At 43.5% G+C, this 23,025-nt stretch overlaps 1 protein-coding gene across 2 annotated transcripts in view; it reads right to left on the bottom strand.

The window, feature by feature from the left end:
- The window catches only part of col5a1 (procollagen, type V, alpha 1), a 71,865-nt gene that overhangs the window by 14,415 nt on the left and 34,425 nt on the right, over positions 1 to 23,025 (bottom strand). For both annotated transcript variants that reach the window (XM_023422225.2, XM_023422226.2), the window contains exons 6-43: positions 22,194 to 22,301; positions 21,566 to 22,093; positions 20,451 to 20,975; positions 20,269 to 20,325; positions 18,753 to 18,794; positions 18,102 to 18,164; positions 17,913 to 17,987; positions 15,861 to 15,953; positions 15,367 to 15,423; positions 15,148 to 15,201; positions 14,882 to 14,935; positions 14,633 to 14,686; positions 14,440 to 14,493; positions 14,256 to 14,309; positions 13,728 to 13,772; positions 12,918 to 12,971; positions 12,521 to 12,565; positions 11,599 to 11,652; positions 11,467 to 11,511; positions 10,137 to 10,190; positions 9,078 to 9,122; positions 8,794 to 8,847; positions 7,870 to 7,914; positions 7,414 to 7,467; positions 5,680 to 5,787; positions 4,453 to 4,506; positions 3,983 to 4,036; positions 3,158 to 3,202; positions 2,914 to 2,967; positions 2,781 to 2,825; positions 2,613 to 2,666; positions 2,445 to 2,498; positions 2,296 to 2,349; positions 1,714 to 1,821; positions 1,529 to 1,618; positions 959 to 1,012; positions 564 to 671; positions 362 to 469 (exon numbers count right to left, since the gene is read on the bottom strand). In XM_023422225.2, coding sequence (XP_023277993.1) covers positions 362 to 469; positions 564 to 671; positions 959 to 1,012; positions 1,529 to 1,618; positions 1,714 to 1,821; positions 2,296 to 2,349; positions 2,445 to 2,498; positions 2,613 to 2,666; positions 2,781 to 2,825; positions 2,914 to 2,967; positions 3,158 to 3,202; positions 3,983 to 4,036; positions 4,453 to 4,506; positions 5,680 to 5,787; positions 7,414 to 7,467; positions 7,870 to 7,914; positions 8,794 to 8,847; positions 9,078 to 9,122; positions 10,137 to 10,190; positions 11,467 to 11,511; positions 11,599 to 11,652; positions 12,521 to 12,565; positions 12,918 to 12,971; positions 13,728 to 13,772; positions 14,256 to 14,309; positions 14,440 to 14,493; positions 14,633 to 14,686; positions 14,882 to 14,935; positions 15,148 to 15,201; positions 15,367 to 15,423; positions 15,861 to 15,953; positions 17,913 to 17,987; positions 18,102 to 18,164; positions 18,753 to 18,794; positions 20,269 to 20,325; positions 20,451 to 20,975; positions 21,566 to 22,093; positions 22,194 to 22,301 — 3,303 coding nt within the window. The remainder of the gene's footprint in view (positions 1 to 361; positions 470 to 563; positions 672 to 958; positions 1,013 to 1,528; positions 1,619 to 1,713; positions 1,822 to 2,295; positions 2,350 to 2,444; positions 2,499 to 2,612; positions 2,667 to 2,780; positions 2,826 to 2,913; positions 2,968 to 3,157; positions 3,203 to 3,982; positions 4,037 to 4,452; positions 4,507 to 5,679; positions 5,788 to 7,413; positions 7,468 to 7,869; positions 7,915 to 8,793; positions 8,848 to 9,077; positions 9,123 to 10,136; positions 10,191 to 11,466; positions 11,512 to 11,598; positions 11,653 to 12,520; positions 12,566 to 12,917; positions 12,972 to 13,727; positions 13,773 to 14,255; positions 14,310 to 14,439; positions 14,494 to 14,632; positions 14,687 to 14,881; positions 14,936 to 15,147; positions 15,202 to 15,366; positions 15,424 to 15,860; positions 15,954 to 17,912; positions 17,988 to 18,101; positions 18,165 to 18,752; positions 18,795 to 20,268; positions 20,326 to 20,450; positions 20,976 to 21,565; positions 22,094 to 22,193; positions 22,302 to 23,025) is intronic.

Genomic DNA, 23,025 nt, shown 5'->3' with positions numbered 1-23,025 from the left:
GTCACTTTCACAAATTCTGTCACAGCCACAAAATTTCCTCCCTCTCCCTCTGCCTGTTTGTACAGGAGGGTACAAAGCGGCGACGAGGCAGGTTCGCGTTTTAAAAGATCTGGTAATCGATGCAAACTCTGTCAGACAAATTCCCCTTTGAGCGTTTGAGGTCGCGGGGAAAAGAGACAAAAGGATAACCGGCTTAGATCTCAGCTGTGAAGTTGAGTGTCTTTGGAAGATGGTAACTGTGTATGTATTATACAGTCGTGTGGAAGCGAGTGTGTGCATGATGCAGAGTGCCAAAACAATGAAAGCTTTAATGCAGCTTTACTGAATCTCTTTACCTGAACAAGAAAACAAACCAACTCACCTTGTCTCCATCCTCTCCAGGTGGTCCAGGAGGTCCTCCGGGTCCTGGCAGACCCACAGGTCCCTGAATACCATCTCTTCCAGCTGGGCCTTGAGGTCCTTTCTCTCCCTGTTGTCATAGTATATAAACATGTTGTCAGCCATGCTAAATTCAGCTATTTGTCTGTATGTCACAGCAATCTCTATTAATGTGATGTTCTTACCGGTCCGCCTTTCTCTCCAGCAGGGCCTGGAGGTCCCTGGGGGCCAGGACGTCCAGGAAGACCTGTAGGTCCGGCTGGGCCAGCAGGACCACGCTCGCCGGGAGAACCCTACAGTACCACCATGAAGCAGTATTATCAGTTATCAAAGGATAAAATCTCAAAGTTTTAACAGTGAAACACTGAAACAAAGTCATAATGTCAGACACATCCACCAAATAGGTCAGACCTCTCTTATGTAAGTAGCAAACTGCATATCATTATGTTGTGTAAGAGCCCCGAACAAATGAGGGTGGGAACTTCGCCATGGAGACAATTCCCACAGATGGAGACATAATGTGGAAGGTGAGAGAATGAGAGTGACAAAGTGAGGATGTGATGCAGTAAATTGTACTCACAGCAGGGCCAGGAGGACCGTGAGGACCTTCATTCCCTTTCAGGCCGTGAGCCCCCTGCGGAACAAAATAAGATGACGGCTTCAGAAAACAAACATCTGTTGGGGGAAGAACACATCCTGTCTTACACTGGACTCCCTATCTTCAAAACAAGCTCAGTGTGAGATGGGAAAACCTCCTATAGTCCCCAAAGTGGAGGCTGAGAGCAGTGATTTAGTGAAACTGCTGCGAACATCCGTTACATTGCAAAGGAACAGGTGTATCGCATAATTTCTGCAACCATAAAGTTAAATGAAAAGCTGTTTTGCCAACAAATAAGGGCGGATTGCATAACAACCAGGACATGACTTTGTCAAGCGAGAGAAAAAAAAAAAAAATAAATAAACACCCTAGAGCACACTGTTCCTTTACTGAAGCCCACACAGGGATCTGATATCATGTCTGAATCTTGAGGTTCACCACAGTCTTACAGAGATTTAACAGTCCAGAACTATTATGCAATAACCACGCTGTGAAAGATATTAAATCTGAGAGCAGCAATTGTACTCAATTGGAGCAGAAGGCAACACTCACCACAGGGCCAGGAAGACCTCTCTCTCCAGGGAAACCTCTAGGCCCAGGAGGGCCATCCTTACCTGCTGGGCCAGCAGGGCCGGGGTCACCCTGCAGGTCAGAACACAAAGGAAGCAAATGTTAGAAGTGCTAATACAGATATGTATTATACTGATAGGGTGCGGAAATAGAGCTTCAGACGTCACCTTGGCTCCTTCTTTGCCTGCAGCTCCAGGTAGACCCTGCTCACCAGGTGGGCCTGGGGGTCCAGGGTGACCCCGATCTCCCATTGGTCCGGTCTCACCTGTTGGTCCCTATAATTGGGGGGAAAACAAACAAAACAAACCAAAACAAATCAAAACATAAATAAAACCATGGATACTACAGCATGAAACCCAGAAGCAGAGGAGGTGTGAAGAAGAGGATGGCAGAAGGAACACTGTGAGCAGAATCAGCAATTCAAATACACAAAAGATGTTACAATTTCTCCAGCTATTACAAAACATGGCGTGGAGAAGCGGAACATTTGCTGTGTGGGCGGTCTACTAGTCATTAAGGCCACATACAGCTCCATTATCATCAATGTTCTCAGCTGGCATTAGCAAAGCGGCTGCGAGGGAAAGTCTGTTAAACGTTTATGCATAATGGATGAAGAGCCCACTGCTAACATGAAAGAGTATAAACAACACTTAAGTCACGGCTCGATATATAGGTACGAGGTTTGTCTTTGGCAGATAAACAAAACTGATAGTACACGTAAGGGAGGAAGAAGATGGTCAGTGACTCACCTGAGGTCCAACCACACCTGGGGGACCAGGGGGGCCGGTCTTGCCTTGGAATCCCTGATTATTACAGAAGAAAAACAAAACAGAATTATCAACATGTGATTTTGGTGGAAGACAGATGAAGAGCTGAATAATCAGAGCACTTTACTCACAGTCTCTCCTCTCTGTCCAGGATGTCCAGGCAGTCCGTCTTTCCCTGCGGGTCCCTGAGAAATACACAATGAGTTTCCATTAATATACAATACAAAACAAAGAGAGCGACAAAAGTTATGATGGGTTCATACAGAGAGCTGTGTGTGGTGTAATGAGTTTGGACTTACAGGAGGCCCCTTTGGTCCTGGGAAACCTGTTGGTCCCTGAGGGCCTGGCAGACCCTGAAACAAACAACAAAAGACTTCTGGTTAATGATGTGTTGTCTCTTATGGAAACTGATACGATGCTGTCAGGCTGAAATGAACCGACGACCGCTGATGCGCGATGGTACGTACCCTCTCACCGGGAGGTCCTGGTGGGCCGTCATTTCCTGAGTTACCCTGAAGAGACAAAAGGAGGGATTAAATGGTGGGCTTGGAAACAACATATGCGCAAAATAGGAAATAAAAATAATAGTAATTTACATACCTTTGGTCCAGCTTTTCCGGTTGGTCCTCTTGGCCCTCGCTCTCCTCGAGGCCCCTTGAGAAAAGACGACATGATTAAAATAATAGAAAGGATGCTGAGAGTTATTTGTGACCTGAAAATGTTGGACTTAATAACTGTCTCATTTTGGATTCCCCTCAAGCATGCCCAGGTTGAATCTCCACTTCCACTCAGGTGCCAAGATTGCCATCTGTATATAAGCATGAGTCTGCTGAGTAAGACTAACCGTTGGTCCTCTCTGTCCGCGTGGGCCAGGCTTTCCTGCTGTTCCCTGTGGACACGACGAACACACACAATGATCAAAGGAGTGGCACTCGCATCATTAAGAGGCTGCATCCTCTGGAAGGAGGAATCTAATGCCAGCAGACAGTCACATTTGCAAGCAGATTTCAGCAGAATTGGGCCCTTTAGTAGCTCAGAGATCATCTTTTAACATTAATTAGGAATTACCTGCTACAAAATTACCATCAGTATTTATCAGCACTTACATTACATCCATTACCAGCTCAGAAAAGGACATTTTAATAAACAATAATGCACAATATAATGACTTTAAAGAAATATTGCAATTACAGCGCCTGCATACATTTTTAATGAGAGAAACAATTACATCTTTAGTGTAGCCTTTAAGTTTCAAACAAGTGCTGTGAAACTATGTTAATGGCACTATTATCCCTTTCTGTCTGCCGGCTCAGTCTCATAAACTTCACAAATGTTTTGTGAAGATGAAAATCTTTGTGTGGCTTGCTCCACTCTCGGTGACAAACCATTAGTCTTGCAGGCGAGCTAATGGCCCATCCCTTAAACAAAGAAAATGAAACATTGCACAAGTATCACAAAGTGATAAACAATGCTTTTGGTGGTTTGGAATGGGTTGGGTAAATGGTAATCAAGAAGGGAATAGAATTGTCTTTCTGTTCTTTAGATTAGAGCCATGCAACCTCCTGTAGGTTGATAAATCTGGAGCCTGGACAGGAGCCTGTCTCCAGCGCTCGTATTGATCCTGCCTTTGTAGGAATGAGGAGATTAATAAGAAGTCTATCCGACATACCCGAGTTCCTTTCTCTCCATTGGCGCCAGGGAAACCTTGGAAACCCTGAGATCCCTGTGTGCGAGAACGACAGTAATTAATCATTTGAGAGAGAAAACTTAAATATTAAATCCTTTGTTTATTCCCTGAGATATCCCCAGTTTATTAAATGCAACAGGACACTGGGTGCACTGTAAATAACAGCAGTGTTTTATTGTTGCCAAAAGGCATATTTAAATCCCCAGCTCTTTGATCAGGGAGCTTCAAGCATGTCCAGTTGTCAGACTGTGGCTGTGGATAAAGGATGAACTATCAAAGGTTCAGCAAAGCTGCCTTCACATGCACATGTGCACATTTTTCATTCTCTTTCAAATGTGCAGAGAAACATGAGTGCAGGGACATGTTGGCCAAATTGTGTCCCTTTTCAAGTTCCTCTATACTGAAAGCCCTGACTTAGTGACAATATTGTTTGGCAATACGTGCGCAGTTACCTTTGGTCCTTGTCTTCCTGGGTATCCTGGCAGTCCGGGAACTCCGAGTTTACCCTGTAAATGAGAAAAGCCAAATGTGTTTTTGGATGTACTTCAAAGGTCGCTCCAGTGATTGATAATTGCACTTTCAAATTCAAATTTGTCAGACTCATTAGATGCATGTTGAAAAATCGATTCAGCAACGGCAGATATCCTGGATCCTACAGTTCCCATAATGCAAGCCGACAGCTACTTTCAAACTGCAAAACTCCAGTATGTAACACAAATCAGTTATTTTTCAAACTTTACAAAGCTCGCTCCAGATCCACAGATCTTCACAGTAGTACTCTGATGAGTGAACTGAACCTCGTGTGTAAAATCTCTATTTTGTTTTTTTTTGGGTCAGTGCCCACGTTATGTAATTCCATATTGCACTATGCTTTTGATGAATGCATTAAATATATAAGACACTTAGTACTAATGTGAATTTAATGGGTTATGAGTAATGAAATCTCCAATTTATCAGTAGAATTCTATTTTTATAGAAGATAAATTCTATACAAAGCTGATCTCCTAATGAGTATCCTGCAAACCTTAATGCAAGACAAGCAAACTGCATCCGACACACTTTATACTACATCTGTAAGGCTGTGAATGTAAAGTCTTATTCCAAAGGTAAAAACTACATGTTGTCTGTTGTGCAGTCTCTGATTATGAATTGAAAATGACTCAGCTGTTACCTCATGTGTGATCCAGATGCAGACCAGACTCTACATCTATAACGCTGCCGTAAAGTAAATATATGTACAACTCAAGATTCAGAGCAATCTGTGCAAGCCAACTTGTAACCTTCAGTGAAAGATCACAGAGAGGCTGCTTTACCTCGAAGAATAAATTCTGGGGGTTTTTTTTTTTTTTTTTAAGTGTTGTCAGCAACAGCTTACCCAGTGTTCAATTTCACAATAATAGAATGTTAAGGACTGAATCCATTTTCTGCTCCCAGTTGATTCAAGAGCAGCAGCAGTGAAAAATCGGCTGCTGTTCAGAGCAGACCGATCGGAAAAACAATTTTCCTCGTTAAGCCCTGCTGAGCCATCATCCAAGATCAAACATGACTGATGATACAAAATAACAACTCGGATTTTTATCCTGTTTTATCAGTCAGTGTAAAATGTAGGCATAGAGTATCTGTGGGATATCAGCGCGCCTTAGTTGTAGGAGCCCAACAGGCAAAATCACGAAGCTTACCTTCTCACCACTTGGGCCAAGAGGACCAGCATCTCCTGGGAGGCCTGAGCGACCCTTTGGCCCCTCTGGACCGTCTTCTCCTCTGGGTCCTGCAGGTCCGAGCTCTCCCTGGAAAACGCAAGAAGCAGAAGCCATAAATATCACATCCTTTCTACTTTGACACAATACACTGGACCCACTGTTATCATTAGGGCTGAGCACATACTTGTACCTGAATATCATACATAGACTTATCTTTAATCATTGTCACTTAAACTACAATTTTTACAACCATGCTGAGAAATAACAAGTTTAACAAAATCGATTTTGGGGTCAGCATTGTCCTTCTTCTCTGGCTTTTGTTGGTGCGTTGCTATATGAAACACAACATTACACATTCCTGGTGCGGCGCCACTAGTGGTCAGAGTCTGCAGGGGAATTAAAGGTCTCAAAAACCTAGTGGTCAGTTTCTCACAGTGAGTGATGGTGTCCTGCACAAACACACAGTGTTCTGCAGTTGTTTTTTTTTGTCTCATGAGAGCTTTATATACGGGGTATTGTCATGTCCTCACTGAACATAAAAAAAAAGAAATGATTCACACTGTATTAGATAATTCCATATTCATCGGGTCACATGAGGAACAAGATAATTCAGGTCACCCTTTTCAAACTGCTGTTTGTGTAAAGTTGCTTAAGCAATCAAGTGAGGCTATTTTCCCTTGCTGCCTGTCCCTCAAAGCAGTTAGCGATCCTATTATGGCTTCTCTCTGTAAGTGTGTTCTCCTTCAAGCAGGACACACACTAAATGATAGAGTACAAACTCGCTCTGACAACCGGTCGCTGCAGCGGCGTGTGAAAGGTATCTAGTTAAAGGCTTGTGCGGAGCTGCACGAGCGAGCGCAAGTGCGCGCACCCACACTCTAGTACACATAAAACGGCATCAAGCAAACTGTACTTGACTCGCACTCGCAGGCTCATCAAAGAGAACACTTTGAATTGAGCGCTCACACACACACACACGCTTTTCATAGGCATGCTTAAAAATTAGTCATTTAGATTCTAGCCCATGTGTGTCTCCTCCAGAGCAGTGGGCCTCCTCAAATCTTTGCTTTCATCTGGATCTGCTACGTCTCCAGAGGAAAAGAGGCTGGAGCCCCCTTTCCCTCTCATGGGTTTGAAGGGGTTTAAAGTGCCATTGATTTCTCCTTCCTTTCTGCACTCGGCTATACAGAGCCGGGTCAGGGATTGGGAGTTTGATGTTTGAAGTAAGAAACCGGTGCTAAGTTATGTTTCTCACTGTAAAAAGGTGTTTCTCCTTTGACTTGACAGAGTAAAACCCTGACGCAGTTTGGAAAAGGATGCGGGTGCTGGGTAAACCTGTCAAACTCCTGAAGTTGCTGAGGTTTGGACTGACTGGAGAGCGGCAGAGGGGATAGAAAAAGGAATTGGAAACCGCTCACGTAAACACGTTCGCACGCGCGCACACTAACAGCTGGCAATTGGAACAACACCTTATGTTTGCTCATTACCCACAATCCCACAGTAGTCACGGAGGCATGGGCCATAAGGGGCTAACGTGAGAGACGTGGTTGGTGCTTTGACTTAGTTCGAGTAAAGGTCACCCCCAATAAAACTTAACCCCCGATAACAGTTCAGAATTTACAGCTGTTTCATTAGTATAATTCATCTGATTAGCTTCTGTCAAGACGTGATGGACACATCCGGTTGAGTAAAGTGTAAACAAAGAAGCCTTACCCTGTCGCCCTTGATACCCATATCTCCCTTGAAGCCGGGGAAGCCATCTTCACCCTAGCAAGAGAATAAAGAGGTGAGGATGTAATGAAGGAGAAAGAATTGGATAATACAGATGGTGAAACCATTTGTGTTGTATTCAGCAGACACACACACACACACACACACACACACACACACACACACAGATATGAAGTCTTGGCAGGATCTCTTGTTGCCATAGAAACTCTTGATTGTGTTTCTTTTTTTTCTTCTTCTGTAGCAGCAAAATTCAGATGAGTTTCACCAGACTTTTCATTGAGAATATCATTAGCATGAAACATTTCACGCAAGACCTCCACCGCTCTCATCATCATCACCGTTAATGTTCGGTATAATTCATACAAATAATCCAATTTCTCAACTTCAAAGTCTCGTCTCTTCCACACAGTCACAGCCAACTGAGCTGAGCTCTCTTACCTTTTCACCCTTGTTTCCTTTCAGACCGCGCACACCGTCGGCTCCCTGTGATGCAAGAACAGACAGAAGTTACAGGGTGTGCAAAGGAGGGGGACGGGGGGAGGGGGTTTGAATTATATGGATGAAGTCCCACTGTGACGGGAGGATATTCACCACCAGTGTGATGGCTGAAGTTTTTTTTCTAAAATCAGTCACTAAAGTTATTCGATGTAGCCGATTGTCATTACTTTTTCCACAACGTGTCAAGCGAGTCTGTTATGAAGGACACGCCCTGTGATTTAGGAGTTTTATCTGCATTTTAGCCACTGAAATCCTCACAACTTCCCTTCCTGACCAGTCTGATCATCTTCCCTCAGACTTCAGCCTTGTTACTGGGGGTCTGTTAGCTAGAAGTCAAGCCACTGGTGTGATCCCCTCTCTCAGTGGAAGCTTTAATGATTGGATCAGTCTCACCACCTTGCCAAGGATTTATTTGATGGAGTTTCTTACGTCACGTTTTACCAGCTACTAATGATTCCAAACAAGAGAAGGGCGGCGCGCCTCGAGTTGTCTTCAGCCCCTGTGACTAACCTCAGCACCGTATGGGAGCTAAAGGATGTAAGATCTGAAAAGTTGTCTCTCCAGTCTTTATCATTGCATCACTAAGATAGTTTTTATGTCTTTGGTTCAATGGTCCACAACAATCAACACGGTTCTTCTTTGAAGGAAAATTTAATTTGCTAACTTTATTTTTTTTTGCAAAATCAGACTTGCTTGGTTGGACAAACCTTGGGAATAATAATACAACTTTTTTTTTTTTTTTTTTTTAGAAGAAGAACTTTTAATAAGATAGTGAGAAACTATTAGCCTATAACAGCTGTTAATTGCAAAGCACCAAGAGATAATAATACACATGAATTTTTTAGTGGATGATGATCAACTCACCTTCACGCCTCGGGGCCCAGGATAACCAATGGGTCCTTGAGGGCCAGCGGGGCCCTGGAGCGAGAGATGTTTGATAAGAGCTCGTAACACACACACAATTACAGTACACACATGCACCCACAATGTGAGTGTTATCTAAAGTACATTAATGCGAAATGTTTTATGCATATTTGTCTGAACTAGGACGAAGGGAGGAAACAGAAAAACTTAAAAAGCATTAAAAAATTAAGAAAAGAAGAATTGCAAGCTCCAAAAGTGAGAGAAACAGAATAAAATAAACTTACCATGTGTCCTTTCTCTCCCGGAGGCCCCTCCTTTCCAGGGTGACCCTGTGAATTATTAAGAGAAATATTATTGCATCTCATTTCAGGATAATTACCACCATAAATACTACAACGCCCCCAATAACTGAGGGATTAGGTTGTAAAACTACTGCAGGACGTATCAAACTGGAAAATTGGAAACAGAACCTTTAGAGTTCAATCTCATTTAGGATTTTATCCTTAATGCACAGTATTATAGAGGCACTACCGGCCATTACTGGGCTCTAAAAGTCAAGATTGCCGTTTTGAGACTTAAGACATTGTACACATTTTCTACTTGCATGTGCACACACACTTGCAGAAGAAACACTGATTTAATACAGACATGGGTGTCCGGTGTGGGGGAAAAAAAAAAAAAAAAGGATTGGAAGGAAATTGATTGCATTCTCATGAGACAAAGGAGCTCTGCTAAGCCTCTGATGGGTTTTTAGTGATGTGAGAGAGGAAGGAGAAGGAATCAGACACTAGAGAGGACAGAAATGAGGGGCAGGGAGGGAGCATTGAGACTGAGAAAGAAAATATTGCAGCTGATGGAAGATGTATCCTCCATCACTCTTTCCAGTCTTTCACCAAATCCCACTTTTTTTTTTACAACTTCTTCTTCTGTCTTTTCCTTTCAGTACAGTTATTCATATTTCACCACCTCCCTTGTGTCTCTCTCTCTCTCTCTCTCTCTCTCAGGTGCCACCTGCACATCTGACACAGCTGCCATTAGCACAGGTGTCTTCTGTGCTGTCTGTGCAGAGATGGGAAAGAGGGTGTTTGCATGTATATATGTGTGTGTGTGGGCGGGTCGCTCCACTGTTACACAGCTGTGCTAATGTGTTGTATCATACACATGTTTCAGCCAAATAATTATCTCAGCGTTTTCAAACATTAAAATTTGATGTGCTGCTTTGAAAAAAACCTTCTTTCTCACAGTTTTGCCAATTATAAACAGTGTTTGAAAGACAGAGAGGGAGAAGGAGAGAAGCTGGTTCGCTTTCATTCACTTCTTTGGATGTGTGAGTGTTAACTCACCGGTGGACCATCTGCTCCTGGCATTCCTGGCAAGCCTGGCTTTCCAGTAGGTCCCTAGACAGAAGACAAGTGGTTAGGGTAAATAAGACATCACATAGTAACAGACAACACGAGGCAATCAAAGGTTATAGGGGCCATAAAAGTCTGCAAGAATACAGAGTCTGTAGAAACAACAGTCTACAGCCATGCTAGCAGCTCTGTGAGGCTACACCAAAGCACAGCAGTGCTTGGAGCCAAATGCTAATGTCAGCATGCTAACATCCTCACAGTGACAATCCTAACATCTTGTTGTTGAGCAGGTATAATGTTTACCACATTCACCATCTGAGTTTAGTGTGTTAGCATGCCAACATTTTGCTAATTAGCAATACACATAAACTACAGCTCAAGCTAACGGCACCAAGTTGTACAAATTAAAATTTTGACCTGATGAAAGCACTAAACTACGGGTGTAAATGAACATTTAGCTCATTAATATGCACTGTCCCCATCAAATAAATAATCAGATCAACAACATTATTAGAATTCATTCTGAGGGGGACACTGGTGTGTGTGTACTAAGTTTCACAGCTGTTCATCTAATAAGGTTCATCCACTGGGAACCATGAATATTAGCCACTAGCATGGTGAATAAAAATATCAATCCCTACGGGGTGTCACATTTCTTTTTCTAACTTCACTGGCTTCACTAAAACATGCAAATTGCAAAGCAGCTGTCTTTGAATCAAATATTTAGTGATGTACCGACTTTAAGATTGTAAAAACCTTTTATCATTTATATCTATTAAATCATCCAGTATGTCTGTGTTTTAATCAGCGTGGGCTACTGATTTCTTCTTTGAACCAACATTTTCAAATAAATGATCTTGCCTCTATTCTCTATTTCACTCTTTTATACTTCATCAAATACCATAGCCTTCTAATATTTCCTTTCAGGAGAAGAATAATACCTACATTATTCGTTCTCAAATTCCAGCTGTTCAATAAGAAACTCAATACCCGCCACATCAGATGGCAAATGTGATTTAGCTGAAATTGGATTAAAATGCATCAGGATTAAAATCTGTCTGCACTATTTGATCCTGTGTTGGGGATATGGGGATGGGGGGGAGGGGGTGCCTTTGCATATCAGTGTGATAAGCATTTGGAACTGAATAAGACAGCAACTTGGCTTTCAGTTCATGCAAATGAATTTCCTGCAGTTTTATAGATTTTTGGAGGTCTGTGTTTATTAACATTTTATTACGCTGGCGGTATTTTTTCCCACTGTGGAGTTGCAGGAATGGCGTGCTTCGCGTTATAGTCATTCAGCGATCAGGTGATATCTTACCTTCTCTCCTGGAGGTCCGATGGCTCCCTGGGGCCCTGGAAGTCCCTGTGGAGAGGACACGAAATGCTCAGAACGTTTTCCTTCATGGATGAAGAGAATAATCTAATGTCAGACAACCTGTTCATCACTGACCTGGGCACCTGGGTTGCCTTGCTGTCCAGGAGGTCCTGGCTCTCCTTGAGGTCCCTGGAAAAAACACAAACAGCTAATTTTAGAAATCTCATTATACATATAAAGATTAATGACTTTATTCACTTGAGTAAAACGTCCCATGTGGAGGTAAGAGTGATTTGTTTTGTCTGTATTTGACATTAAAAGTGAAATATTGCTCTGAACAGATATAAATTAAAAGCAATCCAACAGCGCATCACTGTATTATTATCGTCTTAGACCTAAAAGGGCCGTCACTTTTGGACAAATAGCACAATATCTTCCTGTGGCTCAAGGGTAGAGGGCACAAACACATACACACACACACACACACACACACACACACACACACACACACACACAAACACATACATAGTACACATTCTCACATCTACTTTCCTAATGAAAGAAACTGCTGAACCACAAACACCTTCCCTCTCAGAAAACTGGCAATCAATTATGTTGCTCTGGTCCAAGAGTCTGGGAAAGCTGTTGTTCTTCCGTCTCTACCTAGTTGGAAGATTCCCAACAGAACGGACAAGCTGCTCCAGCCAGGTATTTTCTCATTATGGCCTAGCGCTACCAGAAATTGACCTGGAATGATACAATTGGCGATGGCGGATTGCTCAAATGGATCTAAATACAGCCGGTCTATTCTTCATTATCTGCTAAGTATCCTCTGATTGTACTGGTGTGTGTGTGTGTGTGTGTGTGTGTGTGTGTTTGTGTGTGAGAATAAAAGAGAGAGAGGGATATGAGAGTGAAATAAACAGAAATAGACAAAATTGTTTCTGCGATCGCCTTGTGTGTTGTGTTCTTCTTCTTCTTCTTCTAGTTTTATCTTGGAAATGAATGGTCTTTGATTCTGTATATAAGCAGCTTAATCAATTCTAGCTTCACTTACAATGTTTCCTTTGGGTCCAGGGTGGCCATCCATTCCAGTCACGCCCTACAGCGGAAGAGATGAGCACAACATTCAGCACGTACACATCACACGTAGCGTACGAGGGGAAATCTGGGGTCTCTACATCCTGCTATAGCAGCTCAAACGAAGCCATTTGATTGATGCACAGTGTCCATGTTAAATTAAATCTGTTGAAACAATATAACATATGCTACTCGTTTTGTATGCTGTCGGTGATATATTGAGTTTTGTATTTCCCTGTGGATGTTGTTTGAAGAGTCTTTTGTTCTTGTTGCCTATGAGATGGTGAAAAATTGATTCTGCTCTCAAAACAGTAAATCTAAGGTAACAGCGCTGGATATGAAGAAAAGGTGAGAGGAGGGTACAGGGCACTCACAGGGGGTCCGGGAGGTCCCTGAGGTCCCTTTGGTCCGAGCAAACCTCGTGGCCCCTGTGGAAGAAAGAAGGGAAATTAAACTGAGAGTGATATCACACCTGTGAAGGGATTGATGAATTATTAAACGTGTTCGGCTAAATCAACTTTCAAACTTATACTTCTGGAAGCAACGTGACTTCCTAAATGTCCTTGAGGATATTCTTCAGAGTCACATTTTGAGAGAGAGCTAAAAGCCCCCACTTACACCCCCCACCCCCCTTACTACACATTCATTCCCCACAGCTATGCCTATCAAACAATGCTTTGAATTTCTGTGCTTTGCCTCACAGCTACAGTTACCTAACAAGACGTACTGTCCTGGCAATGTGAATTCAAACCAATGTAGCACACCCTGGTGGACAAAATACTTCATAGCAGGAGATATCAAGGTCTTTCTGATGGTTTTTTTTCCTTCCCTGTCTCTCTCCCCCCCCCCCCCTTCCCCTCTCCATGGGGAATATCCTGCCTGAGAGAGTGGGAGGCTATTATAACAAGCTTGAAGTGAACTGCCTGCGTTTCTCACCTCCGATGATTCTTTTGTATAGATGAGACTCTAGCAAAGGCCTGATCAACATGTACTTTCTAGCAATATCATGCAAATTCATTTACATGAACAGCGTCTGCAGTTTGCATGTATGATATGATATCATCTGAGAATATGATTGTTCACTAACACACACACACGGCATTATGAGAGCAGGCCCTGAGCTCTCAGCCCTATCATACAATCTCTCAGTGCAAGACTGGATGGTAATACACGTGATCACTCACTGGTTCACCAGGAAGTCCCCTGGGTCCGATCTCTCCATCATCTCCCTGGGAAAGAGAGAGAACGGGTCAGAATGTGGAACACACAGTGAATGATAATGGAGGGAGAAAGTGAAAGGGTGTGTGTGTGCGTGTGTGTGTGTGTGTTACAAGGAGCAAGAGATAATGAGAAGGCACAAAGAATAAGCAGGGGAAGAGGGGATCAGGTTGCATCAGCTGTTGGTAATGAGGATGGGGAGGGAGATTAGAAGCAGATAAAGGTGTGCTGAGATGAGAAAGATATTAGGGAGAAAAATGAGTGAGAAAGGGGAGATGGGGTAGGAAGGTAGAGGAAGTGAAATTCAGATGCTGGCAAAAAACGGCGAGTTTGGTCAAACGGAGAAGTTCAACTTGGGAGTAATTTCTGTCTTTCTGCAGCAGCAGTAACAGCGAGGGGAAGAGATATAACAGAGACATGCACACACTTATTCAAACGCAAGCAAAGGGAAAAAAAAGGGAAAACAAAAGGTATGAATTTTTTTCTTGTGTTACCCTCTCTCCATCCTCTCCATGAGCACCAGGAGGTCCAGACGGGCCAGGTTCACCCTGTAACAACAAACATTTAAATTTAACAGTGGCACACATCAAAGCAAACACACACACACACACACACACACACACACACACACATATCATTACAGAACAACACTTTTTATAGAAAAACAAAACCACTTACTCTGTGTCCTTTTTCACCAGGAAGTCCAGCCAGACCATCGAACCCTCTGTCTCCCTGAAGAGCGGGAGAAAAAGAGCGGTTTGAGCACTTCCTGCCCAGCCTTCAAAAAAACTCACATTTGAACTGGTTCCATGAAATATGGTGCATTGGAACTGAAGTGGTAAAGAAGAGACGACTATGATGGACAAGGTACCTTGGGTCCAGATTGTCCCGGCATGCCCCTGGCACCATCGGCTCCAGAACGGCCCTGTTTAATAAATAAATAAATAAATAAGTTTGAAAACATGCAGCCGAAGTGGAGTGAATATACAGTGACGGCTAGAAAATGCCTGGGGTTTTAACTCAACACTCCAAAATGTAAATAAAATATTATCTACAGCACGATTGTCAAAGTATATATTGCATGCTTTGCTGCTGACGGCTCCGTTCGTGTCGCTCTTACCCTTCTGCCGGGCTTTCCAGCAGGTCCAGGGGATCCCAAAGGTCCACGTGGTCCCTGAAAGAAAAACATAGGCATTTGTAGTCTCTGAAACCATCCTGGCAATATCAAACTAAAATGACGAAAGTTGCATGTTACTTTGGGTTTTTTTTAGGACTAATCCAATACTAAAATAGCTCAACAATATTTACATTAGTTGAGGTTAACAAGTTTTCAGAAGGGTCTTGCTTGGATTTTAAAAGAAAACTTGGTATCTTAATATCTTATACCTGAGGTCCTGCCTCTCCAGACTCTCCCTTCAGTCCCGATACACCAGGAGGACCCTGAGAAAGGGAAAAAAAAAGAAGATCTTTCAGCTCAGCTGCAAACTGTTTGTCTATTCATTTCTCTGTGCTGTGGACCACAATAACCTCTGATCAAATATTTGACAAAAAAAATTCTATTGATTTTGAGTCTGTGTTTGCCGTGAGGTGATTTGAAATACGCACCAGAGGGCCGGGTCTGCCAGTCAGACCCATTGGACCTGTAGGGCCGCGCATAGCGAGCTGAAGACAAGGACGGAAGAGATTAGCAACAAGATCGTGAACAAGATAAAGACAAGAATATGCAGAAGATAGAAAAAAAGCCCTTGTACATTTAGCATGTGTACTGATAAATATATTGTGTATTTATGTGTGTGTGCTGTAAGTGAGTTTGTGTGCTCCATGAGTGAATGTGTATATGAATCATGCATGTGAGTAACTCGCAGGGACAATGTGACAGTAATTGAAAATCATTGAAATACATACAAAGAATACAAAAACGTGCGTGTATTAAAAATGGCAGCAAAGATGGCACAAAATAAAATTAAACATTAACAAGACCAAAAAACAGACATCTTTCAAACATGATAAGCAAGTTTGAAGAATGGAGAAAAAAACATTAGTATATACAGTATAATATTGACTACTGAAGTCTGATGTGTTTAGGTGTGAACTGTTACCCTGGCCTGCTGCATGATTGATTGCATCTGGGCCTCCTGTGCTGATACAGCAGGTCCCTTCTGTCCGGAGTCACCTCCGGCGCTGAATCTGAACTATGGAGGGAATCACAGACTGAGATGAGACTTCATCCCAGTGAAAAAGTATTCCAGCACATTTGTGGAACTGGCAAAACACAACAATAAAAACCAGACAAACATTTGGAATGACTCAAAAAATGACATCTCTTGCAGCAAATTAAATATTCAAGTTTAAAAATTCACATCTATTCCAAAGAATATTGTCAGTATTTTTCCTTTAATGCAGCGTTCCCATCTTGAAACTGTGCAACAGATGTTGAACTAAGCGTCAATCTCTAGATGCCAAACCAGCACCATCAAAGGCTGCCTCTGCAGGCCGTGTACTTCGAATTCTACTGGCATCTGGTGGTGGTTCGCAGGTATTGCACCAAAAGGTGAATATCCAGGCTTGTGGTGTAATCCAGGTTTGTTTAGCTCAGGCGTCCAGAGTTCGATTACACAGCACACTCTTCAGGAGGTCGACTGCCAGGTGGTTTACAGATGCACAGCAACACACCGGTGAAGCACTGTGCAGAATTTCAACATCACTGAAACGCTGATACCAAGAAGCAAAATACAAACAGTTGATTCAGAACATCGAGGCTGAGCCAGATCTACTGCAGCTCACCCACCACGAAGCAAATTGCTCCAGAGCACAAAACTTTACAGCTTTTGATCAGATCCTACAGTTTCTTCTTCTATCTAAATTTCTGCTGAGTTTGATTAAGTATTGGCCCAACCCTTTAGAAATCTTAGTCACAATCAAATATATGCAGCTATTTTCTTTTTTTCCTGTCTGCCAATCCCTGGTCTGTCTTTGATTCTTTCCGTCTTCATCTATTTCACGCATTATGTCATTACTCCAACAATGTTCATTTCTTTACTGACATTCCTCTGCATCATCAAACCTTGAACAAAATGTTCTTCCACATCAGATTGTTGAGCAGCAAGGCAGGGACACGGAAAACAAACTCTGATTGGAGCTACATTATTTTTAAATAGAGCAGATTAGAAAATAAAGAAAAGATGCATCACTAGTGGATGGATGTAAGTGGGCTGTTTAAAAAACACACACACAATGTTAAGATTTGTCATTTAACCCTGTCACGCTGATTCCACAATTTCAACACGACGAGCCAAAAAGTCCTTCGGTGAAATAACAATGCGTGTTTCTCATTAGGGCTCGGAGCTCAGGGGTCGGATTTCAAGTCGTGCTCTCTGCCAGTGGATACACCAGAACGACTCGAGTTCCTGTCCAGACAGAGCTCGCCACATGGCTCACCCAGACAGCTTTTTGTGGACCCCCTGAAACCGCAGCTTTACATCTGTACAACTAATCAGTTCCAACGGCAGCAGTGTGACACATCTTCCAAGAACAAGGAAGAGAGATTAAAAAAAAAAAAAAAAAAAAAGGTAGACAGCATAGGAAGTCGTTAGGACTTGCTGTGTGACTGCTGCAGTCCAATCACTGGATGCAGCTGAAGCTACAGAGAGAAACCACTGCTTTGCTTTGCTTCCCGCCTAAAGCTAGACGACTTCCTGGGAGACAACCTGATAGGTGACATGTTGGCTGCAGAATGTAGAAAACTGTAGGTAAAGAAAAGACTGTAATACTTTAAATTTAAAGTCAGGACTCGAAACAACAGAGTGAGTGAGCACTGCGGGTGATAAAACAGGGCCGATCTCACTCATTAAACACACCACAAGGGGCTGCTAAAGCACAGATTTACATTACAAGATATTCGTGAGGTCCATCAAACACGCTTTCAAAGGAAACCCCCCTTCATTCCAGTGAGCTGTGTAAACCACATGTCAGAGTTATTGATAAAACAGAGGAGGATGCATCACTCTTGGCTTTAAAAAAGTCTAAACAAGGATATAAAGTCACATGGAAAACATTTTAGCGCTTAAAGCGCGGCAAACATAAAAGCAGATTGTGTTTCCTATTTTGCTATTTTTAACCCTTTTTTTTGTTGACAACTGTAATTTACTTACAGGCAGCATCAGGACAGTGCCAGGGGGTCCTGGCAGACCATCAGCACCAGGGAGACCAGCGCGACCTGGAGGACCCTTTGATGAAAAATAACACACATAAGGACACGCACACAGAAAGAAATGTGGGTTTTTTTCTCTTCTTTTTTAGAGCTCTGGAAATTAGTGTGACATATAAGAATCTATACTCACCCTCTCTCCAGGATCTCCAGGACTGCCTGGTGGGCCAGAAGAACCTGGGGGTCCGGGGAGACCCTATTTTAAGCAATACATACAATACATACATAAGAGAACAGTCATATTTGCTCTACTAAACGTTCTGGCCTTTTATCTGGCAAAGTGGTCACACATGGGAGAAAGGAATGCATGAGGCAATATGGGACAGATTGTTGAGTTGTAAATCTTTTGTGAGGCGCTCTTTATTTGTCTATAGCTCAGTGCTTGAATGGCCGGCCTCCGTGAGACTCCATCTGCATGGTGTCAAGAGCAACTGTGTCTGAAAAAAATCTTCCTAGACAAATAATTAAGTTCTCCTACATCTTGGCAAGTCCATATCTCTTCAGGGGAACTGTTCTTCTCCCACTTTTCATTAGAAATCAGGCAGCCAAGGATTTCTACAGCAAAGCATTAAGGTTGAATTTTTTCTTTTCAAACGACACAGTGTGAAAAGACAAACAGAATGGGTGACATAAACCATTACCATCTTTTATTTATCAACAGAGATTACAAAGAAAAATGCCTGTGTTTAAAAAAACTCAGGGAAAAAGAGGATGTGGGGAAAAAAACAGAGGAAGTTAAGAGGGAGAGGCCGAGAGTGACAGAATCTGAGACAGATTGACTTACTGTTCGGCCTTCAGGCCCAGGCGGACCCTCCACCAACATTCCCTGAAACACAGAAAGATACCATCAGATACCACACGGGTCACGGCCTCATTCAACAATATCACAGCCCTTTGTCCATAGAGTCACAGCTTCAGTTAAAGGAGTTAAGTGCACATGTTCCAACACACCTGCTTATCAACCTTCAATCTAAAAGTCTTTGCCGACTTTATGTACATTCCTGCCTGTCATTTCAGTTAGGCTTGCAATTAATCCACAGAGAAGAGGAGAGCGAGTGACGGCAGAGACGCCCTCGGGTGCTCTCCTACCTGGACTAGCTAAAAGTAAGTGCAAACCAAATTTAAGTTAATACGTTTTAGTTGATACCGGCAGATGTGTGCGTCTCTTCTTTGAAATACATTATTAAAGTGTGTTTCTACCATACACGCTATGCCTATAGTGAAAAAACAGCAAGCCTCTGACTCGCAGACACACTGTTGCAGCTCGGTGGCTGCAGATATATTGCTCTGTTTGTTTGCTCTTGTGGTAACACTTTGGCTTCCTGCTTTGTTATGAAGGAAGAAAAACCCAGATGTTATCCAAACCTATTTGAATTATGTGATCACAGCATGTTTTCCCATTAACCCCCCCCCCCAGCTGTTCCCTCTGAGCGTTTTTATCGTAACAATTACTCCAACTGATCTTTGATCCGAGGTCATGCCTATAGTTTTTGCCTGCTGGGAAATGGGCGAGACCTTTGGGAAAAAGGTGTCTCTGCTTTTTTTCTTGCATGTTTACAAGAGACAAGATACACAGGGTGAAGATCTGGTTGGTAATGTGTCCTTAAACACGCTTATACATACATATAAGCAAACGGTCATGGTGGAAGTGCGTGCACGCTCCCTCCTGCTCTTACATATATAAACATGAAGACACTCACTCACAGACACATGTATACTTGGTGGAGCTCAGTGACAGTTGTTTGAAGTGAAACAGCTGTAGCTCGATAAGAGATAAAAAAAATTAAAAAAAATTCCCTCTGTGTGTGATGCACCTCTGCGAAACACACAAATGTACATGTGAGTATGTGAATCAGGGCTGGATGTGTTCCACCTGTTTGTATTTACACTGAGCTTTAGGTTTTTGGCAGAGAGGCAGGAAAAGTCTCTCTCACTCGCTTTTGTTCTCCTTGTATTCCTGCCCTCCCTCCCGTCTCCCCGTGTTTACACACTGCCCACACTGTGTTTGGAGATTATTGACAATCCCTGCATCGCCGTTCTCCAAATGTTTATGCTGTACTCCTGATCACCAGCCAGGAGCGAGGCCTTACCCAAGGATACTACGAGAAAAGGTCTGGTAGGCCCTAATGAGCGTGTTTTAGCCTTGGGATTCTCATTGAGAAGCGAGGGCTTGGGTTGTGTTTAGATGTGGATCACACATACTGTATGTGCTCGCAGATATAAACATACGCCCGTGTGCACATACACGCACACAGCTTACATCTGTTGCCCAAGTATGTTGTTCAAATAGTGATACTCACAGGCTCAATAACAGCAGGCTCTCCCTTCTGTCCCTTCTCGCCATGAGCTCTGTTGACCTACACACCAAACATACAGACACAAACATAATCAGCCCCCCCTTCCTCTTCATCATCATCATTATGCTATGCTCCTCATCTTCAAGATCATGTCTTTGGCAGTGTGTTCTTCCGTTATTTTTCACCTCTCCATAATAGGAATCCGTCTCCGCAGGCAGCAGTTTCCGCTCTTCTTCGTAATTCAGGTCATCAAAGTTGTCGTAATTATCTAAATCAGTATAGTCTGTGAGGTGCTCCTCCTTGAACCGATCCAGATCGGTGTAGTCGCTCTCGCCCCCCACGCCAAGGCCGGCTCCCGTGTCGATGGACCCCCCAGCTCCGGTGCCAGCGCTGGCTGATCCACCTCCAGCAGAGGAAGATCCTCCCACAGAGACAGAACCTCCTCCGACAGTGATGGTAGAACTGCTGCTGCTGCTGCTGCTGCCGCCGCCTCCTTCGCCGCCGCTGATGTGAACTGTCCTGTCACTGCCGCCAACGCCGCCTCCGCCAGCTGCGCCGCCTCCGCCGCCTCCACCGCCTCCACCACTGATGTGCACAGAGCTGCTTTCTCCACCGCCAATGTGACCTGTACTGCTACTGCTGCTGCCGCCACCAACACCGGTGGTGTAATAATCATATTCATCGCCGTAGTCATCGTAGGAACCTCCCACCTATAAAAACACCGATATAGTAAGTTAGTTATTACACAGACACATTGATTGATTCACTGATTGATCGATTGTTTCAGCTCTATAGGGAAAGCTGCAGCGTAAATTTCTATAAAATAATTTATTCCTTTGCGGTGGGATTTTTAAATACATTAAACGGATTGGTGGATTATAACAAGAAGAAGGGCCTCGACTTAAGCCTGCTACATGAAACCTTTCTCTGCTGCTGAATGTAGTTTCTTGCCGGGACCAGTTGGTGATGGTCGCTCACCAAGAGCTTCAGACATCATTGTGTTTACAAGACGAGAGGTTATAATACGTCCTCTGTGCAGCTACTTCATCAGGACAGACTGGACGCTACAGTGACTCGGTATCGGAAAGTGACAAGACAGTCCAACCGTAGAAGAAAAGACAGCTGTTGGTGAATGAACTCAGGACGTTGCTACTAGACTGGTAGGTAAACAGCTGCTGATGTTAACGTTGGCTATGTAGAAAAAAACTTACATATAGCTCCTTTAAGTATCACACACACCTTGTATAGAGTACACGACAACAATTAAGTCAGGAAGTCAGTGAAATTAATGTCAACCTACTGATGTGTCATTGATGATGATCTTTGAACCTCCTGTTCCCCTGGTGATGACGCTCCTTTCGATTCCGGTCCCTGCGCCCAAGTCAATCTTGCCCCCTGCTCCCAAATCCAGTTCACCCCCGGTGCCAACGCTGGTGATGGTGACACGTCGAGAGGTGTCACCATCGGGTGCCGCCGTGGTCTCATCGTAGTACGTCTCGTAGGTACCGTAGGCGTCGTAGGTGTCGTAAGGGCTGGCCTCTTCTCCGTAGGCGTCTCCTCCGCCGGTGGCGGTGCCTGAAGAGCTCGGCGAAGAGCTGCTGGATGAGGAGCCAGAGGATGAGGAGCCAGAGGATGAGGAGCCAGAGGATGAGGAGCCTGAGGATGAAGAGCCTGAGGATGAGGAGCCAGAGGATGAGGAGCCAGAGGATGAGGAGCCTGGGGATGAGGAGCCTGTGGAGATGGAGGTCAAGACTTTGCTGCCGGTGCCATCAGAACCGCCCCTCAAGACCTCCTCCACTGTGGTCACCACACTGTCTCCACCTGGCACCTGTAAGGCATAGAGGACATTTGAACGTATGAAATCGTAAGATTGCATACAGATTATTAGATGAAATCCATCTGTGGCAAAACATATATTGGTAGAATACCTTGACTTCTTTTGTGGTTGTCTCAGAATCAGAGGTTGATTCATAAGGCTTGCCATCCACGTCCTCATAGTAAGGGTATTCATAATAGTAGCTGTCCTCCTCTGTGTTCTAAAGGAGAGAAACATTACACAGTGTGACTGAGAGAGAAAGAATAGCTATCAATTATTAAAAGCATGTTTTTTTAAATACGATCCACTGCTCCGCTGCTGCTGCGAGGCTGATGCGAGGCTGATGCATGTGCTACAGACCGGCCATCGATCAGACACACGCACCAATATCTCCTCCTTGCTGAAGTCTCCCTGTTGCAACATGTTACGGCTCAATGACAGATTACTTTTCCACTGCTTTCTTAATGAAACTGTCTGGAGAAAAAAAGAAAGAAAAAAAAAAGCGGGTACCCTGCAGGCACACTGACAGGCCCCAGGGCCAAAGAAAAAGGTCAAGAGGAAGAGCTTCCTGTCCGTCTTCTAACCACTTCTCTGACACACCTTTGATTAGCATGTTCACAGTGTATTGGTATTCAGTGCAGACGCAGGCTTAGGCAGGCACCACATCATTCCTGAACATTATAAACAAATTGCATAGCCTGATAACACTCTTCTTCTCAGTCAGCACTTTTCCTCTGGCACAGTGCAGGTCTCCTACATAAGCCAAGAGGCTCTTTTCAGCACAGGATCCAACCAAGATCTGATTTGAGTATTAGACATAATTATGGATTAAGGGAAATTAACTTCCTTGAGTTTCTACAATACCCTGCATCCTCATGCTATATGCAAACATCTAGCAAAATTACATCTGGTCATAAGCGACACTGTGAGTTCAGAGCATATAG

Source organism: Seriola lalandi, unplaced genomic scaffold (genome assembly GCF_002814215.2).
Source record: "Seriola lalandi dorsalis isolate HSWRI2012SDOR001 ecotype SW California unplaced genomic scaffold, Sedor1 jcf7180002054680, whole genome shotgun sequence".
NCBI lineage: Eukaryota > Metazoa > Chordata > Actinopteri > Carangiformes > Carangidae > Seriola > Seriola lalandi.
Note: the sequence above shows the minus strand (reverse complement) of the source record. Positions and strands in the feature narration are given on the sequence as shown.